The 25,715-nt window shown below is 41.6% G+C and overlaps 1 protein-coding gene across 1 annotated transcript; it reads left to right on the forward strand.

Moving 5' to 3' along the window:
* Positions 1-9,980: 9,980 nt before the first annotated feature.
* LOC311016730 (dystroglycan 1-like) lies at positions 9,981-21,337 on the forward strand. The gene is made up of 3 exons (XM_084014649.1): positions 9,981-10,218; positions 16,808-17,366; positions 18,445-21,337. The coding sequence occupies exons 2-3, from the start codon at positions 16,947-16,949 to the stop codon at positions 20,752-20,754; spliced, it is 2,730 nt and encodes a 909-aa protein (XP_083870775.1). The 5' UTR covers positions 9,981-10,218; positions 16,808-16,946; the 3' UTR covers positions 20,755-21,337.
* Positions 21,338-25,715: the final 4,378 nt, after the last annotated feature.

Raw genomic sequence — 25,715 nt, forward strand, 5'->3', positions numbered from 1 at the left:
TCTGCTATCATCATGTGTCCTTGAAACAAAACTCGCTTGCCTCAAAGCTGCATGAACATATCTCAAAGGTGTATCTTTAACTGTGTGCACTTTGAAAGCAGTGTTTTTTTATTTACTTTCCCATGATACATGTCGCATACCGATGGTAAAAAACATTTATATCTAAAAAGTGGAAAGGGCGAAGAAATCCTTTGTCCTTCGATCTAAACTCAACTGAGCAGCATGACATCTCTTAAACATCGTTTAAACCTAAAGATTGGACTTTAAAAGGGACGTTTCACAGCCTGTAATACCCACCATAGTTTTATTTTAAGAGACAGATCGCTACTGCATTCATTTAATAATAATGAGTCCCCCCGTCGCACTCAGATTAATGAAGCTTTGTTCAAAACCGTATTGCACTTTTAATTGAACCACTTAAAAAAAAATGGAGATTTCATTAAGGTACTCTTTTTTATGTTTTTTTACGATCAAGCAGCGAAACCAAATGTGTAACTGTTTGATGTCTCAATAACAAGACGTCGCCCCTGGGTCAAAGGTGCTTTAATTCAGTGTGTGTTTAAAAAAAAAAAAACTGAGGGTGAGATCATGGCAGATGCAAGAGGAAGTGCTCCTCCAGGGTGTGTCTCACACAGGCCAAAGGATAGTGTGTCATCGGCAGGTGCACAAATATGCAATCGGCAACATTATGACGGCATGGTTTCTAGCGTTGTGGTTGGAAATGGCCCGAAGCCAGCAACCTGATCTGAGAAGTATTGTGGAAAGTGTGGGAAGCCCTGGCTTTCGTTTCACAGAGGTGCAAAAGAGGGAGCGAGAACTTGAAACTACACTAATAGAAATGTAAATTAGAAGGTGACTTTTCTCTTTAATTCTGCATTATTAGTCCCTCCAGTGCTCCGACAGCTGTTGAGGAAAATATGGAGGAGATTTAATACTTTGAATCCCCCCTTTGCATTTTAAGGGTTTAAATATGCAAATGTCTTCTTTTCAATCTTTTATTGGAATATGTGCTAATGTGCATTCATGTCCAGAATGGAAGTGTAAACATTGGATAAAGCAGGTTCAAAATGATGTTGTTTCGTTTTGTTGGCATATTGGAGTCAAAGGTTTTTATAGAGGGTATTTTGGATATCTCTTTGCATCACTCCATAAATCAGAAAATGTTGTCAACAGCCATAAAATGCCATTTCCCTCATGTTCTTAGGAATAAAATGTTGTATAAATCAGGCTATGAATGATATATGAGCAAACCCCTCGGTCAAAACCGTCAGAATATAGAGAGGAGTGAGCCTGGAAAGTTATGTGGATGCAAGTGCTACTGAAGTGGAGAGTTTTGGCTCAGAATGAGAAAAGATATCGACTTTAAAGATATAGATGGCAAACTGCCATACATTTTGAAGACAGTTCAGGTGAATAGGGTAGGAAAGAATACCACCATGAAACTTCCCCAGTTGATTACTTACATTAACACAATTTGTTTTTGTATCGCAATTTTTTTTTAATGTTTGTTATGTTGTGTTTAATATGCAAATGTGGCATCATCTAATGCCAGTGGGTGAATTTAGAAGAAATCTACTGCGTCAAATAAACAAAGTATTAAAACAAATATGTGATTTGGATTTTCACTGGTCTGAATCAAATCTGAATGTTATTAAAGTAAAATGGTCCAAAATCTCAAAGCTGACCAGTGCATGAAAAGCAATGTTTTTTTGCCTGTAGCCTCCCCTCAAACAGAAAAGCGTGAAATGAACTTGTAGCATAACTTACTAATAACTTCCCGTCCCAGGGCCCCATCAAAGCTCTTGACTGTGACTTCAGAGATGGGGCTATCTGCAGAGTCTCGTGTAACAGCTTTTGATCTTGAAAGTGCACTGAAGTGGTGAGACAGGTAATGAGATCTGAGCTGGAGAACAATACTGTACTTGTGCACAATACCACGATAGTGTGGTAGTAAATTCTTTTGTAACTTTGGAAAGTACTGAAAGTAGCAGTTGAAACACAGAGAGGCTGTTTTTCCTGCTTACCAATGTTTAATCGTGAATACATTTGCAACTTCAAATGACTTGAGATCTGCAGTCCAGTGAATGAATGGCAAGCTCCACGTGTGCTTTTGTTGCGCTGCATTTACTGAGAGCAAAGTACAAATGATTTGACTCATGTCAGGACTCCATCAGGGTGGAGGATTTGCAACGAAAAACGCCTTACGCAAAGGATGAAGGCTAAATGTTTGATAACCATGCAGCCGGCAAAAGGACAAAAATAATTACCGGCAAATGCTGGTTAGCGTGCCACTTTGTGCCTGTTTCTGTGCCCTGGGCTTTAATTATTGAAACCATTGTTTATTCATCAGTTTTTAACCCTTTGTTGTCCCATGCAATATGCTGCTGCACATGTACTCAACTATGCTCTACAAATTAGTATAGTGTATAATATAATAAGTATTTAAATTGCATGTACATTTTCCATCTAATTTAATGTATAACTTGAATGTAGAGGGTCACATTTAATGCAATGCTTTTCTATTGTGTTGAGCCAGCGTGAATAAATTAAATACTTAAATACTTATTAAAACTTAAATACCTTCTCCGATAAATAAAATGAAATAAATTAGATTAAATTCATGCAAACTTCTATATAAACCTTTTGTGTTTTTTGAAGGGGGACTTTAAACATAAACATTATATGCTTATTTAAGTATTGTCATAATTTAAAAAAAAATTTAAAGCACAGTTCAGGGGTCATGTCTGTGAGAAGACGTGTCCTTACATGTGCATAGCTTCCTTTTGGGATCTAGTGAAGTAATGTTTACTCCATTTGTTTATACTATACTTATATTTTGATTTTATGTATTTCCGTTACATTTTTCCTCAAATAATGTTTCATGTTCATGAGGGCCAAGAATAGTTTTTGTTTAGTGTAGAAGCTAACTAGCATAGCCACAACAACTGTTGGGAACTGAGCAACTGAACTGGGGATAATCGCTGCGTAATAAACCTCAAAATATTTTGGTAACAACTAAAATGTCTCTTGAGTATAATTATTGTTTTATCAGATAGTACTGTATGTTTAAAGCAAGCCATTGTATTTAGGCAACATTCTTGTGTGGCTGCTCACGTTAAGCATTTGGGAACATTCAACTTTAAAGAGGGGTTTGGTTTTCCGGTTGGAGTATGCATGCTTAACACCGATTAACTAATACAAACGTCTTTTGCATCAGCATCGCTGTGCTTGTGGGAGCTTTGATTTTGTAGAGTGAATAAATAAATCATTGGAGGTCATTTACATCTGTGAGATTAAAAACAATTAAGGGCGACAAATAGAACAAATACACTCTGATTTACGTTACTGTGCAGCACATCTGAGCCTGAGGGGGATAAAGGAAAAAGATCCTTAAGGTCTTGTTTGGCTGCACATGCCTATACACATTCCTGGAATGTGGAGAATGGCGAGGGAGCGACAAGAGAGGCCTTGTGTTTGTAGGTCTATCTTCTGCCCACCCTGTAGATTAGCCTCTTATCTGTTAAATGAGACGGTGCCGACGGATTTGAATAACAGGACTCTGGCATCGGCACCAGACTCCCTGCACTGAGAGCTCTGCCGTATCACAGAGACTCCCTGTGCCAAAACCAAGCAGCACAGACAACCTTGGACCAAGCAGTGGGTGGATATGGGAGCCACATAATAGGCAGCTTCAGATGCTGCCATTCCTTCTGCTTGAGCACAGCTGATTTATTTATTTATTTCCCCCTCTCCTGGTCGTCGCCTTTCATAGACATGACTGCAACATGAGATTATGAGTGACGTGCCCCAGAGTCTTGTTTCAATTCACACTTTCCCACATCAGCTGGATGCATGCGTGGCTGTGATTCCCGTAGCCGTAGAATCATTCCATTCCAGTCTGTGCTGTTATCGTGTGACTAGCCAGGCAATAAAGCAGGCTGAAATGCATCCTCCAGCTCTGACTCATGATTTGATCGGACTTGTTGTCTCCCTCACCCTGGGCCGGAATTGATAGGTGGTGTTAAGCGCACACCTGGGACCCAACGTTGGGTCTCTGTGCTTTCTCCCCCACTCCCATCACCCCTGAGCCCAGGGCCTCAGACAGATATTACACAGGAGTACTGCTCCGCACACTTGGCAGCCCACGCAGACTTACCGAGACGGAGCTGCCTGCCACGTTAGGCGTGAGTGCCAGTCAGCGTCAGGTTCAATGGACGAAACTGGAGCACATTCCTGAGACCTTACATGTTGCTTGCTAGTTAATAAATCCCTTAGCCCGCCGAGGACAGGAAAAAAACCAGGCAGGTGATGATTATCTAGATGAGAGGTAACAGGAGAGGACACAGAGTCAAGTTACACTGAGCAGGCTTGTCACACTGTGCAGGGATTTGACTCCCAGATTTATTCAGATGCGGGTCACGGATTGTCTGTGGAAGTTTCACAGCGATCCATCAAATAGTTGTTGAAACAATTCACAAAAAAAACAGTCGGTTTCATCCTCTGAGGACTATCAGTGTTTGTAAGTTTCATAGCACTCTTTCCACGGATACATTGCTATCCACAGAGCCATGAATGGTGCGTTTATTTATTCTATTTATCTATTTTCGTCATTCCAATTATTCCTTTATCATTAGAAGCAACGGAATGTAGTCGGTAGTCCTATTTTGCTATGTAGGCAAACCACACACAAAAAAAAGCAAAACTATATTATATGGTGGAGGGAGCAGGATAATTTTAGGAGTCTCACAGCCTGAGGAAAGAAGCTGCTCTGAAGTCTGCTGGTTCGGCAGCTGATACTTCTGTATCTCTTGCCAGACGACAGTCGGGTGAACGCGCTGTGGCTGGGTGGGGTTTGCCTTTAAATATCCTTTGGGCTCTTCGCAGGCACCTCTTGTCACCAATGTTACTGATGCTCAGTAGATGGGCCTTCCTGTCCCGGGTCATGCACATCCCATGCCAGTTTATGTTTCCAGCCAGACTGCTTTCTATTGCTCCTCTGTAAAAGTTAACAAGAACTCGGTTGTTTCCTTTATGAGCTTATTTTCACCATGGTGGGGATGTGAAGACCATGTCAGGTTGTTTGTGATGCTGATTCCCAGGAACCTAAAACGGTTCACTTGCTAGCTCTGTTGATGGAGAGACGGGTGCCTCCTCTTTTCTAAAATCACCTCCTTGACGTTTTAGTAGTTCTCTGGACACCACTAAACGATGTCTTTCTCAGGTGAAAGCTATTAGACCGGTTACTTTAGTTGCTAAACGTGTCCAAATAAGAAATCAATGAGAACTGGTGGGTGCATATATTATAGTTTAAATGTACAAAGTGTTTCCATGGACATTACAGCACTGAACAATTGTGTCACGTGTATTTCATGCAACTGCTTAAGAGTCGCTGTACACAATTAAGACCTAATGAGTGTTCAGTAATCAGGTTTTGATTTGATATCTGCTCCTCATTGGGGTCATCCTGTGGTCATGCAATTTGCTGATTTCTATATTTGCTGATGTCCTCTTGATGTGTTTCATAGTCATTAGGCCTGTTTGGCACTGATAAGAAAACTATTACTCCAGTCACAGAGGCCATTAGGGGCTTTTCCTCAGACTAGCATTTAGCGTGAGGTCTCCTCGAGGGCTTCGTGTTTACCCTGTAATGGAGTGGCCTGATCTGCCACTGGTCGGACATACAGGCCTGCTAATGTCCAATCCCCTGTAATTGCCTTTGGGGTCTTTGATGGTGGATTAATTATGCAGTGTAATTTGCCAATTAACAGCTAACTTGCCTCAGCAGAAATGTGGATGGGATGAATTTACACTGAAATACACGTAAATGTGACAAGATGAAACTGCACGTCCCCAATTTGCTTTTCAATAAGACATGTTGTAAATAATTAGGAGATCTTTTTTTTTTTTTTACAGAGCAGCTGCTTGCTAACAAACTATTTCAATATAAACGTGCACCAGCGATGATGGTACCTCTTCACCAACCTTATTTGTGCTGAGCAGCGAGGACAGATAATTGGGGAGCGCTGCTCTATTATCAGCAAAGTAAGCAGTGCACTGCACACCAAAAGCAAGACTTCAAACAGGTAAATGATGAGTCTCTGAAACATTCTTTAAAGTGTGTCGATGCTAATTTTGACTAAATGGCCCTGAAGGTTACTGTTGGATCTGTGCGAACCAAACAAAAACTCTTATAGGGCAAACATTCTGAGTTACGAATGTGACACGAATTGAGGAAAAGGAGAAATGTGTGAGCGCAAAACATGAAAAGCAGAGCAGGTCTTTCCGTTTGTTATTGAGTGAAACCGAGAAGGCTTGTCAAAAGTAATCTACCATTGTGTGAAAGCGGAGATTGGCTCCATTGAGGGTCTTACTCAGCCCCCCCCCCGCCTCTGCGGTCCAACAGTCCGCTCAGAATAACCCTTCTAATAAGTCACTTGGAAGAAAATGTGGGGAGTCAGCTGATTCGTAATCCGCTCTCTTTCCTCGCTCTGTGCTCACACATCAAGAGTCGGATTGATATGTGCAATCACATGAAGGCCCCTCTGTGGTGGGGCTATCATGCTCTAGTAGACCTGCAGGTGTTTTTGTGTGTATGTGTGCTTTGGCATAATGAGAGTCGGCTGATGCGTTTTGCAATGGAAATCCCTCATCCATAATATGCCTCCAGTGGAAACAGTATAGGACGAAAGAACAGCAATTGCCAGGAAACGCGTGTATTCTTCTCCGCTGACGTTGATACAATTTACTTATTAACTCTGACTTTGACGTTGCATTCATTAAGTTCGGAGACAATTAAAGAGATATAATGCAATAACAAAAAATGTGTCACGCAATGTGTGAAAGCATGACTGTGATTAAGAAATGAAACATCTATCTGATAAGAAATTCTAATTCCATTGCTTGTGCGTGTTCAGTTTAAGTAGAACATTAATTTAGCTTCTCAATATACTCTTGGATACGACACGCATGCTCTTTGTTCATAGTGTCGCCGTGAGGGGTGAACAAAGAGTCGAGGGGATTCGGATGATTGGCAGGTCTGTGAACTGTTACAGACAGGCTCTGTATCTCAAAATCCTAATCATGCTTGCCGAGGGTTTTATTGGTATATGAAGGCTCTTTCTTTGTTGTCATGAACCTCTAGTCAATTCTTACTCAGAGATATTCACACAGTTCATAGTTTGTGATAATGTATGGTAATGGCGTCACATAAATGTATTTTTCGCGCACATATTTTATGTGGAGTAAAAGACATCTAACCATTTGTTGGCAAATCGGCCGATAAGTACGGACACATTTGGCAGTTTAATGACATTTGTAGCTTTACTGCTTGCCTCTTCTTCAACACTGGCTGTTAGTCTGGGAGTCGTTCCTCCTTTTGTTTCAACTTTTTCTTCCGTTTTCAAGTATTGTTCCCAAAAGAGCTCATGTCCTATTTAAAACCATAATAATGCTGGCTCATATAACCAGTGATTCATACAAGCTCAAAGAGATGTTAACAAAGAAATGTCACCTTCTTTGTGTGTGTTCTGCCTTGAAAAAGGGAAAGTATGAAGTCTGCAAGGTGAAGAAAAGTCATCTTAGGGAATATTTTGCCATGGAGAACGCCGGTGAGCAGGACGTGCTGCGCCACACCTTCACAAATCAATACTAAACACAATATGAACAGTTACTATATCTCCATAACACATGTCATGTGATTTCCATGATTACTAACATGAGGTTACAGCAGTGGTGGAAAGCAACTAAATACATTCATTCAAGTCATATATTTAAGTACAATTTTGAGGTATTTTTTACTTTTTAGTATTACTTTGTTAAGCTACTTTACTATTAAGTGGTATATAAAGCTGTTAAAACATGCTCCACCTCAAATAGGTGTAACATCAAAGTGTGAAAGCACCATAAATAATTGTCCAATAACGTATAACGATATAACTCTGAAGGACCAAGACGGATTTTTACTTTCATATTTTAAGCACATTTTGCTGACTTTTTTCCTTCAATCTTGAATGTAGGTATTTTACTTGTGAAGGAGCTGATACTACTTTTACTCAATAAAGTACTTCTTCAAACATGAGACTGTATTTAATGCCATTTTATTACATGTTTGATGAGGAGTACATGCATTAAAACCCAGACTGGATTAACTACATATACGTTTAGCTGGACTCATTTCACCTGACAACACTTCATCCCTTGAACGTTTGAACCCCTGAACCTTTAAACAACCACATGCTTGAATCTTGTGACGAAAATCACAGCTGTCTTCACAGCCTGAATGCACTGACGCACATTATTGTAAACTGTGTGGTTGTGCGATAAGCCCTCCGTGCTAAGATACCCTACAGACTATGTCAATAACATCTCACAATATGCGTCAACCAGGTGATGTTTGTTTCCTCTGATGTTTGATTTTTACCCATGACATTATGAGTATTGATGCCTTTGCATGCACACCCCTCAGCTCTGTATCACGCGGCATGACTTGAAGGGTTTATTAAAGTTTCACGTCTACTTTTCGGCAAACGTGAGGTTGATGCACGATAGAAAAGACACCGAATAATGGCTTTTCTGGCTGCAAAGCAGCAGCTGAGCGGCGATGAAGCAGTCAGCAGTGTATGTAGTTCCCTTAGGTGTCAGTGGCGGCGATACACATAAGCTGATAGCCAAACACAGTGTCCAAAGCAATAAACACACACTCAGATGTGTGTGTAGACAGCAGTCTACGGTCAATCACGGCAGTGTCAAACAGGCAATAAAAGGTGTCCTGAGAAAGCTTTGTATACAAGGTAAGCCATGGACGGACACAGTGATCCACACATGCTCACACACGGCTAAACTCATTATCTCCTGGTGGATATAATAATCCATCCATCCATCCATTGTCCACCGCTTATCCTGTGGATATAATAATAATTATTATTATTTTATTAATAATAATAACAATAATAATAATAATAAATGCCATGGAAGACACTATAAAGCACTGATGTCTCTTCTGGGGTGTATTTAACTTTTATTACTACAGGACATTCATGTAGGTGGAGGTACCTTTGCGCTCCGTGTTTTTAATCATCGTCAAAGTGATAAAAGTGAGACATTATCATAAAAAAAAAACAGACAGGGATGACAAGTATCTATCTACAGAGGCTGTTCTAAGATTTTAAGTTTTTATTGCAAGGAAGGCTATGAGGTTAGATTTTATGAGAACGTTAGGCCATTTATGTCTGGATTCATTTTATCGTGTGGCGGATTCAATTTTTCTTCTTTTGGTTATATCAAAGTAGGCTCCTTCTCTGTAAAGTCCTTTTCAGATATAATCGTGAGGAAGGGCTCAGTGAAATTGACTTTTAATCATGTTCTAATTGATCTTATTAAAACATCCTTTGAAAAACACCAGCATCAAATTGTCAAATGTGATAAGCCATGATTATATCTGAGTGGGTAAAACTTCTGCACTGGGTTGCATGATACAAATTACAAATGAATAGATTCATTCATGTTTACTGTATTGTGAATGCATTAGTAATCTGTGTGCGTGGCAGGTTATAATGCCGTGAAGGTCCTGGCCACGTCTGTTGTTGCTATGCAAAGTCACAGGAGAAGGGAGCAAAGATATTAAACACTTTGGAGTTTTACTTTACATTTCCCCCCCTCAACCTGACAGTGAATGTATTATGCTAATGATGTCAATATCCTGAAAGCTGTCACCTCAGATAAATAACTTGCCTTCATGTATGATGACAGTTAGACAGCAATTGATACTCAAGGTTGGGATTGTGGATAATGCGCGTCAACGCATAATGTAAGTGTCCTCGGCAGTTTATCTTTTCACCTGCGTGTCTACCAGTGGAAAAGGGGGCGGAGCCACGCTGGCACACACACACACACACGCGCGCACACACACACACACGATTGGCTTCAACCTGTGGACCTGTCTGCGAAGAGGAGGACAGAGGCACCGAGCAAGGGAGGGGTTGCTACCGACATAATCTCAACACACACACAGAGAGAGAGAGAGAGGGGGCAGTGAACTATCTCCAGACTAACTAAACCAGGGAGATATATCCGTCCCCCAGATACTCTTGCTTTCTAAACGCGAGATTGTCCTTCTGCGGCGCTGATGGAGAACGCGCACGTTTAATGGCATTTTGGAAGTCTCTGGCTGGAAGAGGAGACGTTACGGCGCGAGTTAGCTAACGTTAGCTCGCTAACAAGGTCAGTTTGAATTTTGTCTTCTGTCGCTTTTTAGCCGTAGCAACGTAAAAAATAAAAAAATAAAAAAAAACAGCCCCATGTCATCTTCGCTACACTCGCCTCATTTACAGAATTAGCGCGGAATTAGCTCGTCCGCTGAAAGGACAGGTAACCAGCTATTTTTTTTTGTCGTCCGCACACTCCCGATGTTAGCTTGTTACTTAGCCCCCCACTCATCGTTACGCTCAGTCCATCAGTTCTTTACGCGACTTTTTCGTTCGAAAACGATGGGAGCCGATTTCACGTTACAGAAGCTAGCTTTTTGTTGGTAGCCGCACCAGCTGAGCTAACGTTAGCCGCAGTGATTTGGGAGAGCTACGTGTGTGTGTGTGTTGGATGCCCCCAGTAGCAGCAGCTCGTTTCCGCCTAGAATAAAACAGGTGCATCTCTGCGCTAGCGATGGATGCGGGATAGCGCTTCACGCAGCTAGGTGCCGGATTCATTTTTATGCCGTTTTAAGGATTCACACCCCGAACAATAAAGACTGAGTTTACTTAGTGTGGGCAGTTGCACTATTTATCAAGGTTGAACGTTGTAGGTGGTGTTATATTTTTTTCTACAAAGGCCTCGTCTAACAAGAATCCACATGAAACGGGCCCGGTAGCTTTACGGTTACGGTTAGCTAGCAAGCTAACGTTAGCTGTGAGACAGTAGCCGGCTAGCGTTACTGGGGACACAAATGTCGAGCCTGAAACATTTGATTGTGATGGGATTGTGTTATGATTTGCTTAATTACACAACAAAACCCCGTCATTCGGTGTCACCGACTACAGGTTCTCTATGTTTCCTGATGTTGAATTGTGAAGGATTTGACCTAACGTCAACTTACGGTTAGTTAGCGTGAATTTCCCAACGTGTTCCAGTTGCTTAACTTTTAGCCTCGCGTTGTCATACTATTTAACGAGTTAGCGCACGTGTGGGCAGTAATGTCACAATTATTAGCTATTATAAATCAGTTTACACGAACCGAGAAAAGCATAACAGTTGTATAGGAACTGCTCATTTCCAGATACAAGCATCACTTGTTGGGAAGCTTAAGGGAACATGGCCTTTTTGTTACAACACTTAAAACTTTCCTCTTGCTTCATGCTTTGGATTCCTCTGAATTCATAGCAACACTGGATGGTTGTAGTAGTTTTCCTGTAGCGTTAAACGAGTTGCTCTCAGGTCCTCTGCCAGGTTAGACTTTCACTCAGCCGGGCCCAAGTTTGTGTTTTCTGCCCACATATTTCATTACTTGGGTTGAACAGTGTAGAGGGCAACACAAGGGAAACATCCAATTGCAAAAGCAAGCTTGTCTCGTGGATGTGTTTGTTATTCAGCTCATGCACCATCCAGAGGCTGCTGGATGTGGTACGTCAATTCAATTGGCCCTGAGTGCCACTGTGTATCAGAGCCCTAATTATTTTTGATGGTTTTCAAGTTTTAACTACTGTTGAACTGCAGAAAGCATGGATACAGTGGTTGTGAACAGCCCCCCCAACCCACCCCACCCAAAGTAGTGAAGGCATCAATGTGAAATGGGCAGATATCACTCGCAGTCATGCAGTCATAGACACAATTAGGTTTAATAGTTGTTCAGTGATGATGACATCATCATGAGGCACACTTATCCCCTCTATTAGCGATGTGATTATGGCGAGATGTATTTTTCAATAAATAGGCTTCGTGTGTGCAGATGAAGTACATGATATACGTTTTATTTTTGATGTCCATCCAATACCTTTTAAGTAGAGATACACTGATACAACTTTTTATTTTCCGTTCCAATCTTGTATTGCAATTTAGCATTTGATTTAATAAATGTATTCTAAAGCAATTTAATTGAACTCTTAAGTTAAGAAGGCTTCATATACAAACAAGGTTAGGAGGTGTGTTGTGAAAAAAAAATGCACAAATCAAGTGCACAGCATTTTCAACTCCTAGTAGATTTCTGTACATGAGCTCAAAAATAATTGGAAAGTTTCAAAGAGGAGTGCTTTGAAAAGTTGGAACCTCCTTCCTCTCAAAGTTAATATTTGACATAAAAGTGCAAGCACTGTGTGGAGAAGTATATATCTACACTGTCAAAAAAAATCCTGTCAAATCATAACAAAAACCATGTGTGTGACTGCTTCAACATCCACTTTTACACAACATAGTGTGGTGTGACCAGATGTTTTTATATGTTGGATAGAAGAAGTGATGAGGTTTCTATAGATATCATGCAGAGTTAGAAATCAGTTGGAATAGCAGCTTATATACAACAGACTGTATTATTAATACCTTCTAAAAGTAGGCTACATGTTGAATGGTTTATTGAGAGCATTGACTCTCACCGCCTGTCTAACAAGCTGGAAGAAAAAAACAAATGATAGGTCGGCCACGTTTGCCTGGTTGAAAGCCCAAGGGTCGTTATTGTGAAAATTTAACCAAAAACTAAACGAAAGTCATATGTTGTTTATCATGTTTATCTCCTATTCTGGTCTTGAAGAAGCCACACAACCTTCTCGCTAAAGACGCTAGCATAGCTAACTAGCTTCTTTGCAACATTTCTCCCCTTTTTATAACATATATATTTAATTATGTCGCATCCAAACCTGATGTATAGCTATCTGATCAGATTGGTCCCATTTCTATTGTTAAGGTCAATCCTATCAACAACATGCAATGCGTCTTCGCCATGTTTTGATTGTTGGGCTTTCCCTCAAATGACACGTCCTCATTACATGGTAATTTTACTGCACATTCATTTTAATATTGTTTTGTTTGTAATTTGAACGGCGTGTTGGAACAGTGCAAAGTGACACACTGAAACGTTTCATATTTCTTAATGAGGTGTTGTTTGAATTGGATTCTGAATTACTCGCACACTGAAATGAGAACGTGATAGAATCTAGGCCACATTATGGAGAGTGTACTTTGATGCTCAGATGTTGCTCTTTTTCGCTCTCTCTCGTTCTGTGTGTGTGTGTGTGTGTGTGTGTGTGTGTGTGTGTGTGTGTGTGTGTGTGTGTGTGTGTGTGTGTGTGTGTGTGTGTGTGTGTGTGTGTGTGTGTGTGTGTGTGTGTGTGTGTGTGTGTGTGTGTGTGTGTGTGTGTGTGTGTGTGTGTGTGTGTGTGTGTGTGTGTGTGTGTGTGTGTGTGTGTGTGTGTGTGTGTGTGTGTGTGTGTGTGTGTGTGTGTGTGTGTGTGTGTGTGTGTGTGTGTGTGTGTGTGTGTGGCAACTGCCTGAGGTGAGGTGTGCTCATTCTGAATTAAATCAACCTTATGGGTAAAACCTCTTTTCATGTAAATGATTGTGTTTTACATATGAACAGAAATTGAGAGATGAATCAAGCAATATGTTTTGCCTTTACACTCAGCCGGCATGTTGTAGCCTGTTGAAGATTCAGCCTTTTAAGTAAAATACCTCCTTTCGTGTTTTGTTTCTGTTTAGGAGATAAACATCAGCCTGGTTAATGGCTTAGGTGAGACATGACTCAGAATGTCACATTAGAGAGACAAACCTGTGTTACTAGTTTTATGTGTTTTTAGAGTGACGTTTCTTGTTGATATATCTGATGTGTTCTGTAACTTCTGTTTGTGTATTATTTCTTTAGTAATGTTTCTCCAACATTTCCATGCAACATGGTGGGGGGTACAGAAGGAGCACTGTGAATTGAGTATTTGTTCCAGTTTTCGAAGCTGGCACGCTAGTCATAACTGTTCCCTTCTGTGCCAGAAACGCCACACTTTATACCCTCAGTGGATATTCATCATTGTCATTTACCCGGGGAAAACTGCAAACATAGATTACACAATGTGGTCTGAGTGTTTTTTTCCTCTTGCACACATTAGCCTGTGCTTTCATTAGTCGCTGACAGTAGATGATCTACTGACACAATTGATTCACCCAGCAAACAAACAACTGACTGTAGCAGCCTTTAGTATGTAGGTTCTTGTCCAGTGATGAATCATACATTTTCTAATGCAAAATCAGTGGGTTGGCCTGTCTCAATAGCACTGGCTGAGCTGTACACCATTATCAAGATACTGGCTTCTTACAATTGTATGATCACATCAGAATTAGGTGGGCAGTTATTGTAAAAAGCAGTGAACGATGGAGCCTGCCCTTGAATCTACAGAAACCGAAGTTGCAAAAGTAGCTGGTACGAATTTGGCAGGTCAACACAAGGCTGCATATTGATTCAGCCGACATAATTTGAACAACACAATTCATAATAATGTAGTTGATTACTTTTTATTGACTTTTACGAAAGCTGAGCTATCTTTGTTAAGAGAAAGTCCAAATTAAGTGACTGAACATGCAATATGTTTTGGCATCATTTAAAATAGAAAGTTGGCACGATTTTTACAGAAGGCTATGTTGTTATGAACTGGGAGGTTTTTCCGGTCCCATAAGATTAAAGCCTTGTAAGACCAAATTGCCTTGCATGAGGTCTGATGCCATTTAAAAGAACAAAAGAAAAACGCTATTCCATTCTTCTGACCACTACTGCCAATAACCACTGAGGCTTCCTTCACTCCCACCACCTGCAACAATGTTTTCTATTGAAACAGTTTTGTGCTGTATTCAGCAGGGAAAATAGTCACTCAACTGTTTAATAAGCCACCTTTTGGAATACATGAATAGCAAACGAGCCTTATTAAATGGTTTTTAAAGGGTAGAAAAAGCTTCAGACACTGGGAACCAAATATGAATAAAAACTTGGATTTTGAACGGATACGAACCAGATGTATGATTGTTAGACATCAGATCAGCAGTACAAGTGTTATTTTAATGTAATCCATGTAGGGGGGGAGGGATTTATGACTTGAGTGTGAGAGAGAATCAAGTTAATCTTCTGGAAACTTTATTTGCTACAGGAGAAGGTAGTTTACTGGAAGACCATGCATTTGTGTGCATGGTTGATTATAATAATGACTACCTCTTATTCTGTTCATTAAGTTTTATAGCTTATCCTAAAACAATGAGGTTGAGTGTCTGCTCCTTCCTGTGTTGTGGTAAACACATGTGCATTTGGTGATTGAAACATTTGTATTGGTTGCCATGAATTCACAATTGGGACCCTCTGTAGGAAAACTTTTGGGTTTGGAGCAGTTTAGGAAGGGAGTAATTTGTTTAAGTTGACGTCACAGCCTTGTGCCGGTCAGGCATTAGGATTCCAGGCGATTGGATGACCCTCTGCCCATTTCTGAGTGCTACAGGATTGAGGTTGGCTGGGTCAGCACAATGGAGACTCTAATTCCAACCCCCAGGGCACCTAATTAAAACTTACAACCAAGACAAACAACCTTTTGACACTCTTGCATCTCGTGAGAATCGCTATTACTGAAAATGCCATGACAGAGAAGTGAGAGATCAGAAGGAGATCAGTGTGCCGTTTTCCAAATAATGTTCATTACTTTGAAACTTCATGTGCAGAATCTAAATGGAGAAAATAGTTTATGCTGTTGGCACAAATAACCAATTGCATGCGTTTTGGATCATTGTTTACAGCAAGTCTTTGTGTGGTGATTTATTCATTCCAAATATTATCTCAGTCAGCCTATAAATTAAATTATATTAGACAAAAACAAGTGTCAAAAATCACTCCTTCCCTACCAACAAACTAATTTTGATGTATGTTTAAGACAAAGTCGGTAAATGCTTAGTTTAAAAATGAACTTTGTGTCAACTTGAAGCAATAAAAATGTATAATAAAATGTAGCTCCCTTAAATGCAATTCATAATGGTTCATAAATTAATCTTAAGCTTCTGAGACGATTTGGTTCCTTAATATTGGTTGAAAATACAATCACGTCTGTTCAATCTTCGAGAGTTGAATGATGGCTAGTTGTTTTAGTAAATATAGTGCACTAGATGGTAAACTGGGTGACTTCGGATGCTGCAAAAGCATGTTGCAGTATAAGATCGTGTTATTTTTGGCAGAGCTTTTAAATCTTAATATGTGGTCTTTACACACCGGGGCCAAGTTCAGACATCAATATATATTTTTTCAATCTGCTCATTTTGTCTTGCATATAATGCACGGTGAAAAGCAACATAATTTATTTTCCCTCAACAAGGTTTATCTGAGCTTTTGCACTGCGTATAAAGGCAAAACGGGTTGAATTGCACCTTTTTGTTTATGGATTTAAAATAATAGTACAACCTAGTCAGCAATCTTTGTTCCACCTTTTAGACCTTGACAGTGCATATCAGCTCCTCTCCTTCTGTTCGAGCCCTAGATGGTGATGGTGTAGTCCTGATATGACCCATGTAGCACACATCACAAAACCCACGTTCACAGTATTGATGTATTTAATGGGGAAAAAATTAAGTTGTTTAAATTATTTATTTTATTATTATTTTTTTAAATATTTATATTTAGTTTATATTTGTTTTGAATGTGTTTTTTGTTTTGACATGTAATGTACAATCGGTTGGTTGTGTTTAGTAGGAAAATGAGTTGAGATTATTTGAGTATGAATTGGTATCAGCAGAAACTTTACTCTGTGAATGTTTGCACCGATGTTATTGTTTTTCACTTCGTCACACTGTTTGTTTTTTGTTTTTTCTCACGTAGCCGGCTGACATGGTCGTCTAACAGGCTGCCAAAGATCTCTTCATGGATCACAGAGGACAACAAAGAGAAACCACTGCGTCTGTGAGCCAATAACCAGAGAAAGGGACCCACAAGCATATCATCAGACTGACGTCAGTGCATGTGGCCTCTTAAGTGGTTCATAGACCTCTTTTGGGCAGCCCCAAGGCCTATTGCTATGCACTATAAACGGAAAGACATGAGCTGTGGGGATGCTGGCAGGGGCACGCTTTCGTGTAGGACTATCTCTCTGGTAATGGGGCTTCTGGTGACCATGGCCCAGGGCAACGTGCCAGAACAGCAAGAGACACTGGTGGAGATGATATCTGTGGAACTCGAGGCTTCTATGCAGTCCTCTGTGCTCTCAGAGCTCCAGGCTGCAGCATCTTCAGTTGGTGAAGGGCCGCCTACAACTATCCCAGATTCCTCTGCAAAAAATGGGGGGGTACACACTGGCATCCCTGACTCCTCTGCAATCGTAGGCCAGGTGTTTCAGTTGAAGGTTCCACCAGGACCTGCCCATGCGACCTGCAATGTCCATGTAAGTAATGCGAAGATCATACATAATGGGGGAAAATTACTTGTCCAGTCTATTTTGTGCAAGAAATATTTTGACAAGCAATATTCGATCCCTCATAATATAACATTGATGTGTTGGTATTTAAAAATAATTGCATGTGAATCGTTGAACATTTATTTAATCAGATTGGAATTAATCAGTCAGTGAGACTCTGAATAACAAAATGGGGCTTATGGTGGTTCTTTTTATCCTTTTTTAATTGGTAGGTGCTTTCTTGTTGGTTTGAATCGACCCAGCCCTGTTATCATTTTCTGTGTATAGTATAGTGAAATAATTAAATTAATATCCCAGAGGATTGATGTAAACACAAACTACCTTTTTTTATTGTTCTTATGTCCCTTATGGGGACAAAAGTATTTTCCTCTTGCTGTAGAAATACATGTTATATAGTATTTATCCCTTCAGTTTTGATCACTGTATTGCTGCTGATTGAAGCTGACTTTGGTGCAATTTGTTCCAGTCTGACTTATGAATGAGATGAGATTATTATTGGCCCAAGTGCTGCTGCAGAATGATATCCTGTCATACAGTAATAACTCAAGATGAAGAGTGATGACTCACATAGTTATTATGAATAGAAGCTCACTCTGCTTCCTGTTCATATTTGGTGAGATTTGTGTGAATGAAGTGAATGGAATGTGAAGGGGGGTTGGGGAGAGAGTGAAAGCAATTCTGCTTTTACGCTAGATGTTTGAAGGTTTTGCATTAATCTATTCTGTTTGTTTTTTTCTAGTTCCTGTTGCACTGGCAACTCGGTCAATACCAAAACATTAACTACAGGGTTATATGTATGTTAATTGATCCACCGCTTGATTAACTGGCAAACATTTCTTTGTTACAACTTCACAATTGCCAATATTGCTTTTTTCTTTTTCATATTATTGTAAAATTCCTAGTCAACCTAAGTAATTTGTATTAACTTTGGAGTGAATTATCACTGAATGGAATAAGTAATTATTTTTTTTCCTTTTCTCACTTGCATCTTAAATATACCTGAAGTACAAAACAGTAATAGTGTTTTCCCTTTTCCCCCCTGTAGCTCACTGAAATGGGAAAGGAGACTTTACCTTCCTGGCTATATTGGGACAAAGAAAGCTGCATTCTGAGAGGCTTGGCCCTGGAGCAGGATAAGGGTGTGTTTCAAATCTTGGTGTCTGGAGAGGAGATAATTGAGAAGACTGGCAACGAAGTGTTCCCCAGTACAGTCTTCTCTATTGAAGTGTACCCAGAAGAACGGGCGGACACTGAGCCAGCCCTGCTCACTCTACAGTCGGATATCAGCGGAATCCAGCCTTTCACCTGTGGCTCCGAGGAGCTTGTCACTGTCCTCACTGTCATCCTGGATGCTGACTTGACAAAGATGGTTGCCGAACAGAGGGTCAACTTACTGGGCATTATGAGAAAATTCTCTCATGTGCCCCTGGAACACATGAGGGTGGTGCCGGTTGTCAACAACCGCTTATTTGACATGTCTGCTTTCATGGCTGGACCAGGGAATGCCAAGAAGGTGGTGGAAAATGGGGCCCTACTGTCGTGGAAACTGGGATGTGCTCTTGAACAGGGCAGTATCCCTGACATTAACAGTGTTCAAACCTCTGCAAAGGATGGGACCATGTCTGCCAGGTTGGGATACCCAGTGGTTGGCTGGCACATAGTCAACAAAAAGCCACACGGAGTGAAACGGGTCAGACGGCAGTTGTACAATACTCCTACACCGGTGCCCTCCCTGCTTCCTCCGACTACTCACCCAGAGCCCCCTGTGCGTGTTGTTCCCACGCCAACTTCGCCCTCTATTGCCCTAGCAACAGACATCTCTGCTCCCCCTGTTCGGGGTCCTTTGCCTCTCCCAGTGAAGCCAACTATGAGGGTCAGAGATCCGATAGCCCACACACCTGTGTTTGGACCTCCCCAACCCACAAGAGTACTAGGAACTACAAGCACCATCCCCATTCAGCCCACCATGACCCGGCCCACAATTGTGGAGGCCACTGCTTTGCCAACACCACCAAGCACCACCAAAAGACCCAAAACCTCTTCCACGAAGAAACCCAAAAAATCCAAAACCTCCACCCCAGCTCCCCGGCAACCCAAGTCCACCACACCTAAACCTCCCAAACTTACCACTCCCCTAACTTTGACTCCAGAATTGAATCAAAACCCTGAGATCCGCAACGCCATTGATCAGGTGAATGCATGGGTTGGCACTTACTTCGAGGTTAAGATTCCTCCGGATACATTCTATGACAGGGAGGATGGGACTACTGATAAGCTGCGTTTGACTTTGAAGAAGACCCCCAAAGAATCAGTGAGTGAAACCTCTTGGATCCAGTTCAATAGCACTATCCAGCTCTTGTACGGCCTCCCAGAGGAGCAGCATGAGGGGAAACATGAGTACTTCATGTTGGCCACTGATAAGGGTGGGAAGAGCATCATGGATGCTTTTGAGGTTCAAGTTAACCGTTGGTCCACTAATGACAAACCATCAGTCATGTTTGCTGCTCGTTTCCATGGTGACCCCAAAACACTAAGTAATGATGTCCACAAGAAGATTCTTTTGACCAAAAAGTTAGCTTATGCCCTCGGTGATCGCAACAGCAGCACAGTAACTCTGAGAAGCATCACAAAAGGCTCCATTGTGGTGGAATGGACCAACAACAGTCTCCAGCAGAGCGTTTGCCCAAAGGACCAGATCACAGTTCTCAGTAGCAGGATCGCTGATCCTCAGGGTACACCTAAACCGGCCTTCATTAAAGCCATGGAACCTGATTTCAAACCCATTAACATCTCCGTTCGTGGCACTAATAAATGTCAGAGCTACACGTTCGTCCCACCAGGAGAGGTGCCGATGCCTGTTCTTCCTACAGCTACACCTTCACCTGGAACAGGTCGTAGGAGCAGTGACGATGTTTACCTACACACTGTCATTCCCGCTGTAGTGGTAGCTGCCCTGCTACTCATAGCCGGGATCATTGCCATGGTCTGCTACCGCAAGAAGCGCAAAGGGAAGATGACCATAGAGGAGCAGGCGACTTTCATCAAGAAAGGAGTCCCCATAATATTTGCAGATGAGTTGGATGATTCCAAGTCACCCCCATCCTCCAGCATCCCTCTGATCCTGCAAGAGGAAAAGCCCCCACTCCCCCCTCCGGAGTACCCCAACATGGGTGGCCCCCATAGTACCCTGCTTAACCAGGATCTGCTGGAGGAGTATTCTGTTTATCAAGATGATGATCCTAATGCACCTCCTTACCAACCTCCGCCACCATTTACTGTCCCCATAGAAGGCAAAGGCTCTCGCCCCAAGAACATGACCTCATATAGGTCCCCACCTCCCTATGTGCCTCCCTAACACACACTGGAGCTTTCAGTTTGGAAAGCAGGTGCAATGTAGGGATGCTTGTGGAAAACTACTACAGGAGTAATTTTACATGTGTTCAATGAAACGGCTTTGACTTTGTAGAGGAGCAGGCAAACATACCCGCATATCTGACCATCATGGATAGGACTATATCGTACAATTCTACTACTGGCACAGGACAAATGGATGGGCAACAGTTTGCAATTCTCTTTTTTTTTTTTTTTTGTCCTTCAGATCTGCTTTTGACTTCTTGCTTATTCTTTTTTTTTTGTCTGTTTTGCCAAGAAGAGTCAATTTTATCTTCAATGATGTACTATTTCTATTGTATAGAAAATAATAAAGCAAGCAGGAAAGACTGAAGCCCACTGGGCCTTTGAGCAGATGTCACCATGACAACAGACTTGAGGCTCCCGCTCACAATGTTAATCTTTATGAGTTCTATATCACTCTTATCTGTCCTTCGGCTAGGTTTACTAAGATTTTGCACCTGTTATTTCTAGAGGGGAATGAAACACAAAGCCAAACTGGAAGCATGAAACACTTTATTTACACTAAAATCTGTTTGTTTCTTAGACTTTGATCTCTCCCCGTTCTCTCCTATGCTTTGCACCCTCTCGACAATAACATGCAAACGTTGCACTTATGCAAATTCTTGTTAAACCTTGCACTATGTGTCTTGCGCAGAAATTAAACGCAGTAAGTGGTGGTCCACTAAGGAGAAAAGATTTTCTTTTTGTATCCTTGAGCTCGCCACAAGACTGAGATTCCTCTGGTACTTGATCACAAAAGACATTACACTAATCACGCCTGTTGTAGATGTAGCCTAATTAAGTTACAAAACAAATGATGACCTTTTTCTTTTCTCTCCTTTTTATTAATGTGTGTGCCACTGAACCTGCCTGTGAGATGACTGGTGTTGCTGTTGCCAAGGTTATGTCTGTGGCCACAAGGCAAACCAACAATAATGAACGGGCCAATGGAATGCTGTGGTTCACAGCAGAGTGAGACTTGGTGACATGGTTTTTGTTCGTATGAGGGGTGGGTGGGCTTATCGCTGCTCTGCCTCTAGGTGTTGCACTATGCACTGCGTAGTGCACTGCCTGTTGTTCAGTTCAGATGTGGCATGGGGACAAGGGGATGTACATAATTGTGTGCCTGTGAAATTAAACAACTCCATAATGTTAGTCTCATCAGTAAGCCTAGTTGGGAAAGGTAGGGCCAGAGTGGGAAATAATTTTATTTTTTAATTGTATGTCTAGATTTATGATCACAATCATGGGGGGAAAAAATGACTTTATAGTTTGTGAGGGTACAAAAGAACATTTACCTGCCCCTCACAAAAAAAATGCATTATCTCAATATGATGGGGAACAAAGAAACTGCAATGATATGTGAATTATGTACATTTCATATCTGATATCACCATAAGAAAAAATGGTTAAAAATCTAATGTTTTTACTGAGTTTTTGATACAGTCTTAAACTTGTTTTATGAAAATATATTAATAAAATGTAATACTATTTGTAAAGCCTCAACGATGGTGTATGGTCTTTTTATTTGAGAAAATGGAACGGTGTTTGTGTGTATAGGTGTGTTAAAGGGCTCATAAACACAGCTTATCATATTCTAAAATGCACTAAACACAATATGTGTTGATGAGATACAATACAGTACAAAGTGGGAGAACTAAGTACAAACTGTGAGATGTACTTGAATTGTCTTAGACCCCACTTTGCAAATATATTTTGGCATCATATGTTTTTTGAGAGCTGGGATCGGCTCCAGCCCCCCGTGACCCTGAATACAGGATAAGCGGTAGAAAATGGATGGATGGATGGATGTTTTTTGAGACCAGTGGCTGTTTTCTTTAGCCTTGCTTTACAGTATGTTGCGTTGTGTATAGAGGCAGGCTACAATAGGGTGCAATGGTTGACTGGTTTTGGCTTTAACATAATCTATACACTCTTTGTAGTAATAAACCAAATACACAGCAGGCAACGCTCGTGAGCGATATTTTAAGAGAAGTGCTCCCTTTTTTGGAATCTAGGTGGGCAGTTTTTCTCTTTTGGGCTTAGCGCTCCTACATCTCTTGGAGAAATGTCAATAACGGTGACTAATATCTGCTCTCAATTCTTTTATTGTACAGCTTGTGTAATAATGGCTTATTCAAGAGAGGTCAAAAAACAGTTTCCCTGCTTGGTGACCCGTGCTGCCTTGACAAATGTGCATTTTCATACCAGTTGCATTACAAGACATTTTGATTTGCTCTTGTGTAGTCCTTCTTGAACTGCAATGAGTAGTTAATTTACCCTTTAAGATCCTACAGAATAACTGATCATCTCTACTCATCTTAGACTGACTTATTGCAAGGTAAAGATCTTATTTTTTGCACTGCAGCATGTCCATAATTTTCACATACCAGTCATGTGGCTGTAGTTTTACTTGTAGAAGCTTCAGTCATACTATACTATTGACTTTGTTTATTCGTTGGGTAGAGAAAGAAGAGCAGCAACAAGAGCACGAATACCAGGTGGGCAGGTGCTGGATGTCTCCGACTGCCTCCAGTCTGTCAGAGTTTATGACCCACTGACAAGAGGAGGCTGTGACAGTAGTCTGAGTAGATTGGCAGTGGATAACGCTGCTGAATGCCCAACCGAATTTCACAAATAGGATCCTTGCAAAGGTCTCTGCGTGTTTTAGCATGTAGTGCATAACGGGTTGAATGACTTTTTTTAATGACGTATTCATTATACACAAAGACAAGATCAGTTTCTTCAATGTTAAAGAGTTAAATCATGCTTTGCCAGTATGATTTACAAGTAAATGATGCAGTTAATTAATACTTTAAATACTCACTGCAGTGTTTCCCCTACCACTGTACAGGCCAAAAAAAATCAATATGCCCAAAAATAACCAACCTATCAATTAATTCATAACTCAATAATCATTTACATTAGGAGCGCCTCCGCGCAGCCAGTGGCGGCGCCAGAGTATTTTTTCTGGTTCAACTACGGTGGGGCTAACTCATGACGGTGGGGCTCAAATCAATGTCAGAATTTCAATGTGAATATATAACAACACCCAGTGGCGCTGCCAGCCGGAATCCAGTACGCACTGGGTGGACTTTTTTTGAAGGTGGAAAAAAAAAATTGATGCTGCTGAACCGGGCCGGATGCAGCCGCATTTGAGAGGACGATCGCGCGTGTGTGCGCAATTACGCATAGCGTGTGTTGGCCCCTCCCCACTACACAATACAGCTCGGCTCTAGTCTCGTAACCTCTCTGCTGCTGAGCACTGTGGGCCGAGCCGATGCATGTCTCTCTCCCCGGGCCGGGAGAGTTATCATACCGTACTGTGCGTGCGTGTCCAAGCGTGTGTGTGCGTGCGTGGAGTGCTCACAAGCGTGCGCTTGTGTTTAGGTCGGGGATGGAGGGCACAAAAAACTATTTGCACCGGGGCCTATCACCATGATATACACTACTGATTTCACTGATACTGAAAACATTAGATTTTGTCTTAAAAAAGTATTTTTCCATTTGTTGTTGTATTTGCCGTTTCTGTGCGTACATTGAAATTGAATCCTGGCGGCGGCGCTGACAACACCCTCCCGCAGCTATAAACACGCACACAGTGAGAGAGAGAGACAGAGACAGCGAAACGTGAATAGTTACGTTAACAGCCGGGACCCGAGTGGTCATCTTCCCCTGCAGGTGTCAACGGTGCGTCCGTAGTTTTATCCAACACGCCCGCCACCGCCATCTGTTCCGTCCGACGACGCAAATGTATCCATGATCAATTTTGACCAGCTTACTAACGTTAACTTAACGTGAGTGACTATAAGCCGCTAACGCGAACTGCTAGAGCCAGGTAGCTTACAAACTAGTAGCCTGCTGTCTCTGTGTCGAGCATACACTAAAAGCGGGCTCACTTGAGTGACGTTGATGTACGGACAGTAGGCCTACAGTCTGTTAATGAACCCAGATCAGTGACAGTTGTCATCGCAGCTGCCTGAATGCCGTTACGACGTGACGTGGTGGTGCTGTTGAACTCTGCACTTTTCTTGGTTATTTTGTTGTTGTTTTTTTCTTGGTGGTTTTATGGTAGGGCTAACGGTAGGGCTGACACAATTCTTGATGGGGCTATAGCCCAACCAAGCCCCTCCCTGGCGCCGCCACTGCGCGCAGCACAGTAGACTTGCTCCGCAAGACGCGCGGCCGCAACAATCCTCGCCGCGCGCTCCCGCTACGTTCTTCTTCGTGTACTTTACGCGCTTGATGTTGTTCTGATGCCGCTCTGCCTCGTTAAACCACCACGATGTCGCTTTCTACTTTGAAAACACGGAAAGTTTACACTGTATTTTGTGTGAGCGGAACAGGACATGCATTTATAAGAAAAATGCCGCTGTGTGTCTCCGTCCAAAATCCGCTTTCCTCGCGCTGCCTGCTCGCACAGATCCGCTCGTGCGCACATTCGCTGATGCAGGTCGAGTGTTGTCGAGAAATATATGCAGAGACGGCGCTCCTTAAAAACAACATCCACCCATGCGTGTGTAGTATTAGGACATTTTACTTGATAAAATAAGACAATATATGCACTCATATGTCGTTTTAGTGTTTTACAGTATCTGTAGCTATTAATGTGATGCTCCTCATTTTCCAGCCATATTTTTCCAGCCCCTAATTTTGGATCATTTCCATCAACCGGCACCTTAATAAGTCACTCTCTCCTTGAATCCTTGAAAACCTTGAATACACTCTGGTTGAACAAAAATGTTGAATGCAAATATAATAATTGCAGAATTCCAGACTGCATGCTGTGCCACCTGACTTAATCCAACTGCACCAATACACCATCCCACTCGTCTCGTCTGTTTAGGGTTTTTTCGGTGGGTACCACCGGGCCTGAAAACAATTCTAGGGGAAACACTGCACTGTTCCTCAAACTGTTAATGA

The sequence above is a fragment of the Eutrigla gurnardus genome, assembly GCF_963514095.1.
Source record: "Eutrigla gurnardus genome assembly, chromosome: 8".
In the NCBI taxonomy this organism is placed as follows: domain Eukaryota; kingdom Metazoa; phylum Chordata; class Actinopteri; order Perciformes; family Triglidae; genus Eutrigla; species Eutrigla gurnardus.

What these genes read in the sequence shown, in the direction of transcription:
- LOC311016730 (XM_084014649.1), top strand. Translation starts at nt 16,947, where the DNA reads ATGTGGCCTCTTAAGTGGTTCATAGACCTCTTTTGGGCAGCCCCAAGG. An exon ending in ATGCGACCTGCAATGTCCAT is followed by an intron (nt 17,367 to 18,444) that starts GTAAGTAATGCG and finishes TCCCCCCTGTAG; the next exon opens with CTCACTGAAATGGGAAAGGA.